Source organism: Furipterus horrens, unplaced genomic scaffold (genome assembly GCF_987537825.1).
Source record: "Furipterus horrens unplaced genomic scaffold, mFurHor1.1.pri manual_scaffold_2, whole genome shotgun sequence".
NCBI classification, from domain to species: domain Eukaryota; kingdom Metazoa; phylum Chordata; class Mammalia; order Chiroptera; family Furipteridae; genus Furipterus; species Furipterus horrens.
In genome coordinates, this window is record NW_028327172.1 from 128,946,065 (window position 1) to 128,961,415 (window position 15,351).

A 15,351-nucleotide genomic window follows, 5' to 3' on the forward strand; every position below is an offset into this window, starting at 1 on the left:
TGAGCCATTTGTTATTGCTCCTCAGTCAGTGTGGACTCTCACCTTGGGCTAATTTTTTTCCAAACTAAGGGAGTCAGCAGGCTCACTGATTAAAGCTGCCTATTGCGGGTCTCCTTTCACAATGTCATGAGCCACTTCCTTAAAATAACTTGCTGTTTCTCTATACACACATCCTCTTGGTTGTGTTTTTGGAGAACCCCAGCTCACACAGTAGACAAACAGCCTGAGCAAAGACAGGCATGTTCACTGGTGCATCGAGTGCATGAAGCTGTCAGAAGTTATTAGAGCATCAGGCATGAAGCCTGTGACATTCCTGAGAGTCTCTTCTCCTTAGGGACTGCATGTGGTATCCTAAGAAAGTGTACATGTCTCCCTGCATGGTTAACACATTTGGGGAGGTGGGGAGAGGCCTAAGCTGTGAGTGGGATTGTCTTCCCCACTGTCCAGGGTGGCCCCACACCCCTCTGCCTCCAGACCCTCCTGGGCTCGCTGGCTGCCCTCCTTTGATACTGGAGAGTACATTACCATTTATTCTTAAATGAGACATTTCAGGTAACCAAAATTGAGAGTAATGAAACCTCTCTTGTCAAAGACTATGTGCAGAGCAGGGAAGTGCTGTGTCTGGACTCCAGCAGGGCTGCTTTCAAAGGAGCCAGTGTCTATGCTGATGATGGCTCCGCCCAGGATTTGTCCTTTGGGTCCTTGTTCGCCCCCTCCACTCCCCGTTGTCCGAGGCCCGTGGCCTGCACTGCTCTCCCTGGGGCCTGTTATTAACCATGTGCCATAGAGCCTGTGTCAGGGCTCCCTGAGGGGGCTGTGAAGGTGCTTCTCACAAATGGGAACTGACGGGTGTGACCCACAGGCCTGAGAGAACTGGTGACTCCTGCAGAGGCATCACTCGACTGCCAGGGCATCCGGGCAGTGTCGGTGGTGTCAGGGCTCTGGTTCGTAGGGGACATTTATTCACTTAGTGTAATTGAAGGAGGAAGCAAAGTTGAAGTGACATTTGCTGAACAGAATGATGGTTCCTCAAGGGGAACAAGGGTGAGCAGGAGGTTTTTGGAGGAGGTTCCAGAGCAATGGCTTCATATTTTGTGCAATTGTGAAATGGGAGTGTGAGGGAAAGAGAGAGGAGAGACGGCATGCAGGCGTGGGGACACCCTCTGCAGGCAAGGATGCATTGCTGTGCTGGGGGTCTCTGAGCCTCTCCTTCCCGTGAAACTGGGTGCAAAGCTCTTGATACCTTCTCTTGCTCAGCCCTGGTCCTTTTCCCTTCCCCTCTTACCCACAGAAATGCCGGCTCATTTGTTTATTAGCACATCTTTATGGAACACCTACCATACAGTAGCCACTGGGGACACACTAATTTTATTTAAAAAGCAACCCTGATGCTCTCTCGGTGGGGCCCATTTTCTGGTGGCCTCTCCTGAATGCTGGGGAATACAGTGAATTCTGTCCATCCTTGTGTGCCCAGGCTTATACCTACCAAGACTGGGTCACTGCAGATGCATGCAGGCCAGAGGCCAGTTCCAGGAGGTCCCTGGATGGTCCTGGTCTTTGTAGGATCCCCCTCCCTGACTCCCCTGTGCTGAGCACCCCAACACCCCTCTGTGCTGGGCCCCCTCCTACCAACCCCTCCATTTTCCCCCTTTCTCCCAAGTTAAATCTCCCCCTGCCCTTACCCCTCCCTCTCTGGCCCTCCCTCTGCCCCTAACCTCCTTGTGTCAGCATCCACCCCTGACTTATCCTGAAATTTCTTCTTCAAGGCTCACGGACTTCTGGTCATCAGTGGTCTTTCCTGAGTCTCAGTGGCCTCATCTTTTCTTTCTTTTCTTATTTTGTCTCAGTCTTCTTGGGCTACATAATAAACATCACAGATGGAGGCTTAAACAGCAGACATTCATTTCTCATAACTTTGGAGGCTGGAAGTCCAAGATCAAGGCACCAGCAGACTTGCTGTCTGGCGAGGGTCTCTTTCTTGTTCAGAGATGACATCTTCTTGCTGGGTCCTCACATGGTGGAAGGGGTGAGGGGGCTCTCTGGGGTCTTTTATAAGGACAATAATCCCATCATGGGGGCTCCACCTTGTGACCTCATCACCTCCCAGAGGCCCCACCTCCTAACGCTGATACATTGGGGGTTAGGTTTCAACACATGAATTTTGGGAACAGAAACATTCAGACTGTATGTATGTATATGTGTGAGTGTGTGTGTGTGTATATATATGTATGTATGTACGTATAATAGGTATATTCATATTCTTCCTGATGTGCTCTTTTTCTCTTGGGCTCTATAAAAGTGGTATCACCCTTGTTCTTGTCTCTATCCACTATAGATCCTATTCTTTCTTCCATTCTCCAGTAGTTTCCAACCCTGGAGAGCTGCATGGCTCTTGCTACTGAAATTGTGACATCTTTGAGTGGACCTGACTTGTCAGTAGCTCACTGGGCCACCCGCCTCATGCCCTCAGTGTCTCTGAAGAAAATCCACTGATGTTTTCACAGCATCTTTTGATCTGAGAGAGTTCACTGTGTCTGCTTTGCTCCTTGCCACATCTTCTGGGGTAAGTGTTACCCATTTTATGCTTGAAGCCCTGAAACAGTGTGATGCAATTTGCCTAGGGCCTCAGCACTCACCAGCGACAGAGCAGGATGGGAAGTCTGGTCCTCTGGCTCCAAAAACATCTTCTCAACATGCTCTGTGCTCAGCTCCTCCCTCAGTCTCTGAACTACTTGTGGACATTGTTTCCCCAGGTTAGTATGAGACACACTTCAGAACACCCTGTGATGAGCTTGAGCTACCTACATTCAACACTGACATTCTTAGTGGGCACAGTCCCCTGTTTAGCCCAGTAACTTATAATTCTGAAAGACTAGGGGACTGAATGTAACCACTTTGGGGCAGGTCTTCATCAAGGCCATCATTGTTATCCTTGGTCCTGTTCACTCTTCATCTTCGTTGATAAGAAGACTTTTCCGGGTGGCTGGCTCCATAAGGGCACTGGCTTTGTGAAATGCACTTGGCAGAGTGATTTCTGTCATTCAGTTAACCCGACTAAAGGATCCTGATTTAACAGCTGCAGAGTGGACATGGTGTGATGCATCACTGCACTTGCCTGGCCATTTGTCCTTCATCCTTCATGCACACCTACCTGACTTTAAGAATTGGAGTAGACTCTAGTTACTTTCCTTGGGAAACATACATTTAGTTGAAACCCTTTACTGAGCCGATATATCATAAACTTCATGTTTTACAAAAAAAAAAAAAAAAAAAAATCTCAACAAGAAGGAAAAATGCCACAAGAAATGTGGTTGTACTCCTGGCAAGGGCAGGCAGGGATTTGAAAACATGGAGAATGATCTGGGTGAATATGCAGAACCATTAAGTTTAAGGAGGTGACCAAGAACCAGACCACTCATTCCCAGGAATGATGATTCTCTCTCGTAGGAGGGGGTCCTCTGAGTCAGAGCAAGTGCTGGGTGCCAGCCAGAGTCACTTCTGAGCACTGTAAAGAGATCAGTCTAGGGAGTTTTTGTTCTTCTGGACAGTAAACAATGGAGATTCTCAAAGCTTGGTGATTCCACCATGTGACTTCTGAGGCATGTTACTCATGTGCAAATGAGGTTTGTCTTGAACCTCATTTATGCTTTCAAATCCCCTCTCTTCCCTACTATCATACTAACTGTGGCCTTAAGTGTCCTCTTCTTTAGGGGCAACTTACTCTGAGACTTGAAATAGGAGAAGCTGTCCAATGCTCCCCACCCAACGTGAGCATGACAGGGTGTGTCAGTGTCCCTGGGATGTTGATTTTAAGACCACACTCTAACCTGCACCCCTACCCTGAGATCTCATGTTTGCACTTGAGCTGAGTGTCACTGTGGTCAATGAGAAATAAGTGCAGTTTGAACAAAATGTAAGAAACACCCTGTCCTGGCCCAAAAGGCACGTGTGGTGGAATTTCAGATGTTGTGATGGGTAAGGAGTGCTCTTAAGAAGAAATATGATCCAGGAGCACTCAAGCCCTGTGTGTAGCATGTCTGTGATTTCACTCTGCTCCTGGTGACAGATGAAGTTTCAAAGTCCTCAGCCAGCCCCAGGAAGGGGACTGAATGTGTTGGTGGGAAGTACTCAGCAGAACCCAGCAATGTTCTGCAGAGCAGGTCTGAGGTGCTGAGTGAGGTTTTAGGTGCTTCTTACGGCCTTACACCCATCTGGCCTTGAATCCTACAGGAAGCCATCAAGCCATACCTGTCCTTCCTGTGTGAGGGCACATTTGGGTGGAGGACTCAGAACATCTTCGGTGTTCCCTTCAACTTCTCAAAGCTCTTAGACATCCTGACATCACTCATTTCCCCATGCGCCTGTGAAACAGTGGGGCTGACTGTTCCCCATGCTTGACAGCCAGGAAACTGAGGGCCATGCCATGTACTGAGTGATCCATTTCTTCTTCCACAGTTAATAGAAGCTGAGTCAGGGTTTGAAGGTTAGTCTTTCATTCCCAGCCCTGTGATATTTTCAGTAGTTCCTTTATATTGAGTCCATAAAGGTAACATCTGGACTAGAGGCCACCACCTAGACAGAATCCACTAACAGACACCATCATTATAAAAAGAAAAATGTTTTAAAGTGTGCCATTTCTTTGGAGTGCGCAGACACTTCATGGGTTCTAGTCCTACACATTATGCTCTTCAGAGACCCCTAGAACTCTGCTTGCAAAAAGCCCAACAACTGAGGAAAACACAATTTTACTTGATATTTTTATTCACTTAACAGAAACATTCACTTATCAGATATCACCGAAATGCAATTTACAGAACTTAGAGGCAAATTAACATATGTAAATTCATATTTTAAGATTTTGGATTTTTTTTTTTACAAATATTACAAATGTACATCCATTGGTACAATATTGCCATTCAATCATGCTTTTTATGTACAAACCTTCACTTAAGAATACTATTCATTAAGTTCATTTTGCTTAAAAAATGCTGAAAATTAGCAGAAAGTTAACTGGGCACTGCTGGGAAAGTATTTTTTTCTCTTTTTTACTGATGCATACACTGCAGAGTGATAGAAATCTAGTGCCTGTGTGAAAAGAGGCCCTAGAATCCAGGTCTTTTATCTTTATCTTAGAGGGTATTGAGTCCCTCCAACTCTGACTTTGAATTACTGAGTTGGGAAGTAAGGTGTTTTTTTTCTCCAGTGTTTGATACTGCCTGCAGTCCCCTGCAGGAGTGGTATTGCATGGCCTAAATTTCTGGTCATACTGAGTAGACATATTCCAGGAGTCCAGAAAAGGAGTCCGCTAAATCCCTCTGGACAAGTCACATGGGGCTCCTGCCTAATCCTGAGCACCCAGCTGATTCACAGATCAGTGGAGTGGAGCTCAGGGCAGATATATGCCTGAGACTGGAGTCTCGGGGAGTCAGAGGTTTAGAATAAGGAGGAACAGGCAATAAAAAACGGAACAGGAAGAGGAGGGAGAGAAAAATATGAGAAAGAAAACCAGAGAGGCAGCATGGGCAGGAGAAAAAGCAGACAGTGGTGGTGACAGTCACATATCTGTCTGGTTTCCCAGAACCACGAGGTGCTGCATTTGTTTTCCAAGGCCATCGTCTTGCAGCCTGCAGTTCTGGTCTGCTTGTGCCTGCCTCCTCAGCACCCCATCCTTTATATGATTTAGAATTTGTGGGAGAAGTTTGACAGGAGCTAGCAGTATCCCGGTGTCCTCAGAAACAGCAGTGCTCCAGGCTGCGATGGGTCAGGACCATGGGCAGCAGCAAGCACAGCCTGGCTCACGTTTTGTCCGTCCATCCTACCCATCACCTTTGTCCTCATGTCAGCCCACATGTCTCATCACTGTGCCTGGAGAAGCATAAAATGCTAGCAAGACTCCAGAAGGGACTTGTCCCAGCTAAATGCTGCCTGCTGGTGTTACAAGCTTTCCTGAAACACAGCTTTTAATTTTTGACTCCACCCGTGAACTCCACAAGAATTCGGAGCTGGGAATGTGCAGGAAGTGGACTCTCCTCATCCTGGATGGGGGCTCTGTGAACTCTGCTCAGGAGTCCGGTGGAGAAACCAGCACAGGTACATCAGGTTTGCTGAGTTCAGTGAGACTTCTGCCAGGTGGTCATAGCAGTCAGTGCTAGGGCCCAGAAAGACTGTCCCAAACTTCCCTTTGGTCTCTACTGGAAAGTGATATTTATCATATGTTGTCCCAATCGGGCAGATGATTTCTTTCGAATGGCTTCTTAAAAAATGGGTGTAGAAGTTTCCTAAATTAAAAATGCCTATTTAAGTTTTAAATGTCTTCAAAAAATTTTTAAATAAGATATATAGACACATCTTAAAATTCATAATCTAAAAATAGGATTTCATCAAAATACTCTTACTCTTCTATTCTGGGCATTGACATATCATGTATTTACTGTTTATGGCTCTCCAGATGTGGTAAACTCTACACCAAAGGGAAAAAAAATTAACTATTGATAAGAACAGTTTCCTGTGAAAAGGAAATTACATGGGAAAAATATGAGCTGCGTTTGCTTGAAAAGTAACACAACTGGATGTTTCTGAGGAACAAGACTTGCTGCAAAACCAGTGGTGGAAGAAAGATATATACAGACTTACAGAAAACCACAGGAATAAAAAGAAACCATAGTTACAGACCCACAAATCCTTTCCTTGGCAAAAACAAAAATCAAAGAAATTTTAAATCCAATAATGTGCTGTCACACGTTGTTGTGAAACCACGCTGGAGCTGGACAGGCAGAGCTCACCTGACTGAGTGACCTCTGGCTGAGTCCTGTGAAAAGCTTGCAAGTGGTCAGACACTGACTTCTTGGCTAAGAACCAGGCAGGAAAGCTTCTGTGGTTTATCTCCCCAACAGAAAAGCAGCACATGCTTTGAAGGCAGATAAGGATGGTGTTGATTTTATTTGGAGTTTAGTATTAGGGCTAAAGAGATATAAATACAGAACAGGGGAAGGTTAAGAACAAAGGACTTGGAGTCATCTGGTGGTACAGGATGGCGATTCTGAGAAAAATTCAGATGGGCAGTGGGGGAGTCGAGGTAACTTGGATGCCTAGGGAGCCCTTAACTTTATGTCTGTTTGTCTTCCCTTTGTTGCACTTGTCACATTTTCAAGATGACTAAAAGTTACACACCACCTACTTCTGTTTTGTCCTTGTTATGGAAACCTTAGGTGATCAGGTGGATGTAGGCTCCTCTCAAGACGCTAATCCATCAGATTTTCTGTTAAAAACAAATGCAGGGTAGACCTGGCCTAACACAGTGTTTAGATGTCCTGTTGGACTTTGAAGCAGAGAGCAAAATCCTCAGGCTTCCTATACTAGACCTTCTGTTTCTGGACTGATGACTTGTCCCTCCAGCCACACCAAATGCCTTTTGTGTTGAACTCTGAGCCTGGGTTCGGCTCTGTCAGCCTTCTGGTTGGCTCAGCTCTCCTCTCTTGGCTGCTCCTTCTGTGCCCACAGCCTGTGAGCATCTCCTCCTCCCCCAGCTCCTTCTCCATGTCCTGCTCACTAGACAGGTGCCTCTGCAGCAGAGTACTATGCTGTTGGACAGACTTCTTGCTACATTGGAGTCTTCACCTGCTGTAAACCTTTTCTGCAGAGCCTAGTCACTCCTTCCAAAGAATCCCTGCTGACATGGTAGACTGATCTGTGCATTGGTGCCAATGGGTTAATGTGTGGCTTTCTCTAGAAACAGATGTTTATATTTTAGTGAAGTTTCGGTTGTTTCCAGAGAGCCGGTGTCTTAGATAAAATGACTTGCCACCAAACAGATGCAGTTCAGGAGTTGTGGGCATGTTCATTGTGGAGCAAGAGGGTGCCATGCAGGTCCCTGGAATCAGTCTGTACTGATGGCCCACTGTGCCCCTTTGAAGGTCAGTCCATCCCACATCTCCCCTGTGATGGTCAGGACTGTGGCTGCCCGTGCTCACTTCTCATGTAGAGGGAGCGTTATTTGGAGCAATTGAGGTAAAGTGTATGCACACTTCTCCAGACAGCAGCTCAGGACACTAGCAAGCTCAGGTTCAGATCACAGACTCCAGCCAGAAATTGCCCATGCCTGCTACTTTCAGAGGTGGGCTCCAGAAGTTGGCAGTTGAGAGTCTATGTCATAAATCAACTCTCAAGTTTTTTGGCTCTCTACGTCCCAACCTAATGACACTTCAGATTATCAAAAACTAATATAAACTGGCTGTTTTATCATGGCTTTTGTACTGAAGTAAGATTTTATTTTATTTCAATTTTAATAAAAGATTAATTATTGTGACTCATATTTGCAAAACATTTTCATATCTTTTGAAACTTTATCTAGAAGAAGTTGTCTACTACAGTGCCATTTTCCTTTCTAAAAGAACTTGAGGGATAAATTTGACCTAATATGAAACCCCAGGAAAAGCTTCTATTTCCATACTAATGTCTCTACTTATTATTTTGTAACAAATTTCTACGATTCATTTCATTTTTTGCCTCATTGGTATGATATCTATAATTTGGACCTGAATATATACAGCCTAATGTTATGCTCACATTTCCTGGGTTAAGTGGAAGCCTGTGCTCTCAAGATAGACTCCCAGGTGTTCCACTGGGATTCTAACTGGTAGCCCAGATACCAGAGCTGCCTACTACTAAGCTTTGCTACTTAGCACAATGAATTCAGATATGGGTGTTGTAATTGGGGAAATCAGAGACCTTTTAACTAGCATGAAGGGTATTAGAGATGAGTTCTCAAGTGATCAAAGTAAAAGTTCAAGGTATATGGACCAACTACAGGTATGTTAGAGGGGCACCTCACTTTGCACAAACAGGGTTCCAGTCCCGCCCTTCAGTTTTAGGATGGTGCCCTGGGCCGAATCCCAAGAGGTCCTGTGCCCAGCCATGCGCAGGAGGGTTCTGTCATCTGATGCCTGCTCTGAAGGAAACAGAATCCCCTCCTGCATCTGTATGGTTGCTTTAAGTGAAAATTTTCTGTCATGCAAGGTGTTGATGGGGAACCTAAAGGAACAGAGAGCTTGTGGGTGCTCAAGCCCAGAGTCAAGGTTGTTTTGTATGTTTTTGTTGCTTGCTTTCTAAGAACAATTTAGTTCCTAAGTCAGAATTTGGTCTAGGATGGGGTTTCCTCATTACCTGGTGGGAGGTTGAGGGGTGGTAGCTACCCTTATACAGCTCAGACTTCAGTTTTTGCCAGAGATACTGAGCTGCGATGGACAAAATGGGCACAGGACAGCCTGCAACACTCAGTTATTGGGAAGTTCAGGGATAGTTCAGTCATGTCTAGTGTCTTTGCTCTGTGGCAGTGGTCTCATTTCTCTGGGACTGTTTTAGGTGTTCTTTAAGATCAAGCATCCCAAATGTTCTTTGAAAGGAGACGGAGTAAAACACTACAGGAATAATGAAAATGAGAGGGTGTTCTTCCTGGCTTCTTTGGGGAGGAGCCCATGGCTTTTCGGTTTACTTGTGGCTTATCTTTAAGACTCTATAACCTTGTGCTAGCGAGATCCAAGTGCAACACTTGAGAGGCATGTGGGGGATGGAAACATAGGGAATGACGCCTGAGGTTTATTTCTAACTGGCAATGCCTCGGTACCACCTTTCAAGGCTGCAACTCAGACCCTCCAGCTTGAAAAGACACATTCCCTCCGACACATCAAGAAGATGGAACCACTGCACTGGTGCCTGTGGGTGTGGTGGGTGTGCATGGTTCCAGCAGCCTGGGAGGAGCCGTTTGAGAAGCAGTACATTCCTAGTTCAGGTCTAGCTGCTCATCCGACCATTGCACGCTCATGTTATTTCTGGAACACCAGAGGGAAATGAATGCACAGACCCAATTGGCACAGTCTTGTTGCTCCTCACACCCCCCGGCCGTCTCAGGCTTCTCGCTCTGTCCGAGAGCCTAGGGCAGCAGCTCATAGGGTGAGTAGGAACTGGTCCTGCTCAGGCGGCTTCCTCACCCAGATGCCCAGGCCTGCCTTTTGAAATGCTTTAAACAGCTGCTGCTTAACTGACTGGTAGGTGCGCGCCCCCAGCTTGGCCTCACAGTACATGGATGGTATGTCTCCGTGGCTTGGTATCCGTGTGCTCAGCTGTGGGACAGGAGCGAGAAAGCACAAATGAGCCATGGGCAGAGGGGAAGCCCTCTCCCCCTCAGATGAACAGAAGAGCTGCATGAGCATACAAGCAAACATTAGCTCCTATTTCTGCCTCATGTTTTTCCTTTAAAACAGAAAAGCAATATGATAAAAAGCAACATTATACTAGAAATTTTCTAAGAGGGTTGATCTTAAATTAAGTCTTCTCACTGCACACACTCACATGCACATGCAGACTCACAAATAGTAACTATGTGGAAGTGAGGGATATGTTAGCTCCACTGTGGTGGTCATTTCACATATATCTGCGTGAAAACATCAAGTTGTACACCTTAAATATACAGGGTGGGGCAAAAGTAGGTTTACAGTTGTTCGTATGGAAAATAATACAATAGTTAATAAATAATAATACAAGAATAAACTGTTTCATGTACTAACAATTGTAAAACTACTTTTGCCCACCTGTTGTAATGTTCATGTCAATTATACATCAATAAAGCTGTTAAAAATAGAAGAATACCCATTCTCCCCCAATTGGCCTATTGATAAAGTAAAATATCACTAAAATACCAAAAAAAGAATAACTATCAGTTACTATCAGGCAATTCTATAATTCCATGGAAAACCCATTTATAAGGAAACTACTTCACCAGAGTATGAGTGATTAAGGAATAAAATAAACATGTAACTCGCCTGCTATTGAAATAATAAGCACTGTGTGTATTTATTCTTTTTGGAGGAGATTAGGGGTTCAGATTGGGGTGGGGATGGTGGTGCCAGGGATGGCTGTGGGAAACAGCGCAGTGTGGTAGGGGCAGGACTCAGGAGGGTTTGAGTTGTATGCTAACCAGCAGGAGGACAATGAAACCGGGATGTTTCCTCTGTCCCGAGCTATGACAGGCAAAGCTGTGCAGCCCACACAGGCAGGGACCAAGCAGGTCCTGACTACCTCACACAGCTGGGAGGTCACGGTGTGGCAGGGAGGGCAAGAGGTCAAAAGTTTCCCAGTCCCACTGCAGGGTCCCCATGAGTAGAGACCAGCCTATCCACTTGCTGCCACCATCACCTGGAGCCCATGTGGGAGAGGCATCTTTGTTTAGCAAGACACAATTGATGGTGTGCTCTGGCCTTCCAGAATCTCATTGTGTATTCACCAAAGTGCAGCAGGGAAGGGTACTAAGTGCCCAGAGCAGGAGGGAAAGGAGTAGAAGCTGCCCAGTCAGAGCAGACCAGCTTCCTGCATGGTCCGCAGCGGCACCAGGATCACTGCCCGGCTAGGAGCTGAGACGTGCAGTTTCCAGGGTCCTTTGAGTGGACACAGTGTTTATTTTAAGCACTGGCAGGTCTATCCTGTTCTACTGGCCGGTAAGTCAACCACAGCACTTGTTTTTCTTGGATAAGGAAGTGGGAAAACCAGCACAGCAGTTTTATTTATTTCTTTGTTTTTCTATTTTTGTTTTGTTTTGTTTTGTTACAATCTGTTATGCTTTGGAAACACATTGAAATGCATATCTCGAGACTTCCGGCCAAGATGGAGGCTTAGACGGACACGCTAGGTCTCCCTCTACAACTAGAGAGGAATACAACTACTTCAAAACAAAGGATAACTAGAAATTCCAGAAAATAAAACTACACGGAAGCCCAACATATGAAGTTATAAACCAGCGGTGCCATTTGGGCAGGTAAGAGTTAAAGAGGGCAGTGCTGTTTGCGGTCGCACCTGAGACAGCGGCGCGGGGCGGCGAAAAATCCCGGGGGCAGTCAAGCCCCTGGCAGTGCGCGACCCCAGCACTGGGGAAAGCAGCCACCGCATCGCCTTGAACAGTGAGGCCCAGGGGGGCGGGAGGACGGATCCCGGTCCCCTAGCTGAATAACTGTGTGAATCCATCTTGGACCCCCGCCCCCAAAGAAAGCACCACAGGGCTGCGAAATAGGTCGCAGACAGGAGCCGGTTGCTGATTTGTGACGCGTACGCAGGCACTGCCCCCTGCCCCCTATAGCCAGCCCAAGAAAACAAAACGCATCTGTCAAAATGAGGCAGACAACTATAGAAATCCCGGTGACACAACTCACCAGGCAACAGATAGAGAACCTGACAGATGAACAGATAAGAAACCTGTCAGAGGCTCAGTTCTGGGCCATTGTTATCAGGTGGCTTACAGAATTCACAAAAGAGCAGGAAAAAGATAAGAAAGAAGCGAAAAACATTCATAACGAAAGGAACAAAACCACATACGAGACAGATGGTGAGGAACAAAAATCCAGAGTTCATTTCAACAAACTGGAATATGGAGAAGGAACAAGCAGTCAACCAATGCAGCGAGAGGAAATGGGAAGCAACAATGAGAGGATCAGAAACCTCTGGGACAGCTATAAAAGGCCCAACATAAGAATCATTGGTTTGCCAGAGAGTGAGGAAGATGAACTAGAACTTGAAAAATTGAGTGAAAATATAATAAAGGAGAACTTCCCAGACTTGGGGAAGGGAATAGACTTGCAGGTCCAGGAAGCAAGGAGAGTTCCCAAGAGACTGGACCCAGGGAGAACCACTCCAAGACACATTATAATCAAAATGTCAAAAATTAAAGATAAAGAGAGAATCTTAAAAGCAGCAAGAGAGAAGAAAAGAATTATGTACAAAGGGGTCCCAATTAGACTATCAGCTGACTTCTCAAGGGAGACCCTACAAGCAAGAAGGGACTGGCAAGAAATATTCAAAGTAATGAAAATCCAAAACCTACAACCACGAATACTCTATCCAGCGAAACTGTCATTCAGAATAGAAGGACAGAGAAAGTGTTTCCAGGACAAAATAAAACTGAAAGAGTTCATTAGATCCAAACCACTGTTATATGAGATGTTAAAGGGACTGGTTTAAAAAACAGAAGCTAGGGAGATGAAACAAAGGCAAACTAAACAGGCAACGAGAGTGGAAAAGGAACTGTGGGTACGGGAAGCATATTGGGGGGAGGTCAACAGGGAGGGGGAGTGGGGAGAGGGAGGGAGATGATATAGGAATTGGGGATCATGGTAGGAGGGAATGGAATAGATGGAGAGAGGTTGGGAGGAACTGTATGCACAACTAATGGACATAATCTAAAAGGGGGGGACAACTGGAGGGAGGGGGGCCACCGGGTGGAGGGGAGCAGAGGGAAGGGAAATTGGCACAAATGTAATATTTTAATCAATAAAACACATTAAAAAAAAAAAAGGAAATGCATATCTCAATTTAGAACCCAGAAATGTCATCATTACCCTATTTACAGAGGAAGAAGGAAGCCTCAGAACTGGTGCAGTAGGAATGGGTAGCCTTTGGGGTTGGCAAGAAGAGTGCAAACCCTCCCTGACACTCACTGCTTGCATGATTCGGGTTAATCACTTACCTTTTCTGAGTGTCAGGTTCCTTATATCTAAACTGGGATTAACATTAATTTAAAAAGCCTCCTATGGACTTTCCTTTCATCCTCTGTGTTGGCCACACCAGGTGTTGTAAATAAGCCCCTTTTCCACCTGACTTCTACAGGCAGTGGTCGGGCCCAGGTTTGGTGAAAGTCTATGGTAGTTGGGGAAAAGAAAACAGACTGGGAACCAGTTTTTGTGTCATGTGTCCCCCTGGCTGCAGACCCAATGGCATTTTTCGGGCCCCTGGCCTGTGTCAGGTGGGAGCCCAGGCTGGAGTGCGTCACCCACCTTGCCATACAGCCGCGCCCACCGGGCGGAGAGCATGTGCTTGCAGAGCCGGGATGAGGCCCCGCAGCTCCGCTTCCCGGTGGTGGCATCCAGGACCTCCACATCTGCATTGCCCAAGATCCAGTTCACGCTGAAGTGGGAAGACTTTCCAGGCTGGCGAGCCTCGGCACTGCTCACGCCTGTTGGGAGAGAAGTGGAAGCGAGAACGGAAGCAGCCCGTCAACACTCCGGTCCCAGGCTGCCTCAGGCCAGACCAGCAGTGGGACTTGTCTGCATTGGCACCGGACAGCATGGCTGCATGTCACCGTTCACACCTTTAACCCCTGGCTAGGTTATTGCTTCTCTTCAGCCTGACCCTAATGGAGGTCTCACCATGACAATCATTGCTGGAACTCATTTTCTACTTTTTAATTTAAAGGGATTATCAATGTAATGCAGTCTAGTAATGAAGTTCTGCCCATTCCCCTTCCTATAAAGATTTATTGATGGATTAATGAACAATGCCTGAGCATGTTGGTTCATCAGGTACCTGCTGCACACACTGCTCTGCTCGGTACCAGATGGGCCCTGAGGTTCCAAGTTGGGTCGATGAGTTATTAACCCGCAGTGTAACCTAGAGACAGCGCCAGCTACAGAATTTGCGAGACCCAGTGCCAATGAGAATGTGGGGCCCTATGTTTGATGACTAGTGAGAATTTCAAGATGACAAGAGAGTGTAAAACCGAGTGCAGTCTTTCTAAGTATGGTCTCTGTGCAATTGGAAATAGTCTTGCCCAGAAAGCCTCCAAAATCGGTAGTAAAAGTGCTTTCAGATTTTCTCCCCTGGTCAGATCGAACACTGATTTCTCATGGGATGACATATTTCTTATAACAGCAGTATAACAGCAGGTTCACCGAGCAGCTCAGAAAATGGAAAGACCTGGTGTTCCTGCCCTGGGGTAGCACCTGCTGGTGGCCTGGGCATTGCCATACTTGGCAGTGTCTAACCTCAGCTCAGCCTCCATCCTGTCCATTCTGAGGGGCTCCTCACGCACATTTGGAGATGTGGAGGTGAGCTGTATGAACCAACGGGAGCCCTGGTGGTACCTCATCAGCCTTCCCTGCAACGCCCTGAAGATTCCAAAACACACCCTATTCTGGTGCCGTTAGGCCCTCCCAGCCATCCTCTCCCCGATGGGCCATGTGCCCTTTGAGAGTAGGTGCATGTGGGACAGAGCGGGCCACTTTAGCACATTGCATTTAAGCCACCACTTGACTACTCGGGTCACAGCAGAGTTGCCACAGTGGCTTTAGAAGCCAAGGTGCTGGGAAGCAAGGTCTAGATGGCCCTTGGGGGACCTACAGCAGGCATCCCATGAGGAAGCAACCCTTGTGTCCAGGGACAGCCAGCGCATGTGCAGTGCCTTCTGTACAGCTCCAAACTGCAAAGTTAAAGAGCCCAGGGCCCTCCCACTGCCCCACCACCCAGGGGCTTCTTGGGCAGATCAATGCTCACCCTATTCCATCTACCACCTGTACAGCCTGGTCATGATGGGCA

General features: G+C 46.6%; 1 protein-coding gene across 1 annotated transcript in view; it reads right to left on the reverse strand.

The window, feature by feature from the left end:
- Positions 1-9,941: 9,941 nt before the first annotated feature.
- Positions 9,942-15,351, reverse strand: part of ADARB2 (adenosine deaminase RNA specific B2 (inactive)) — a 470,823-nt gene continuing 465,413 nt past the window's right edge. The window contains exons 9-10 of the mRNA XM_090267996.1: positions 13,815-13,993; positions 9,942-10,118 (exon numbers count right to left, since the gene is read on the reverse strand). Of these exons, the coding sequence (XP_090124122.1) occupies positions 9,942-10,118; positions 13,815-13,993 (356 nt within the window). The remainder of the gene's footprint in view (positions 10,119-13,814; positions 13,994-15,351) is intronic.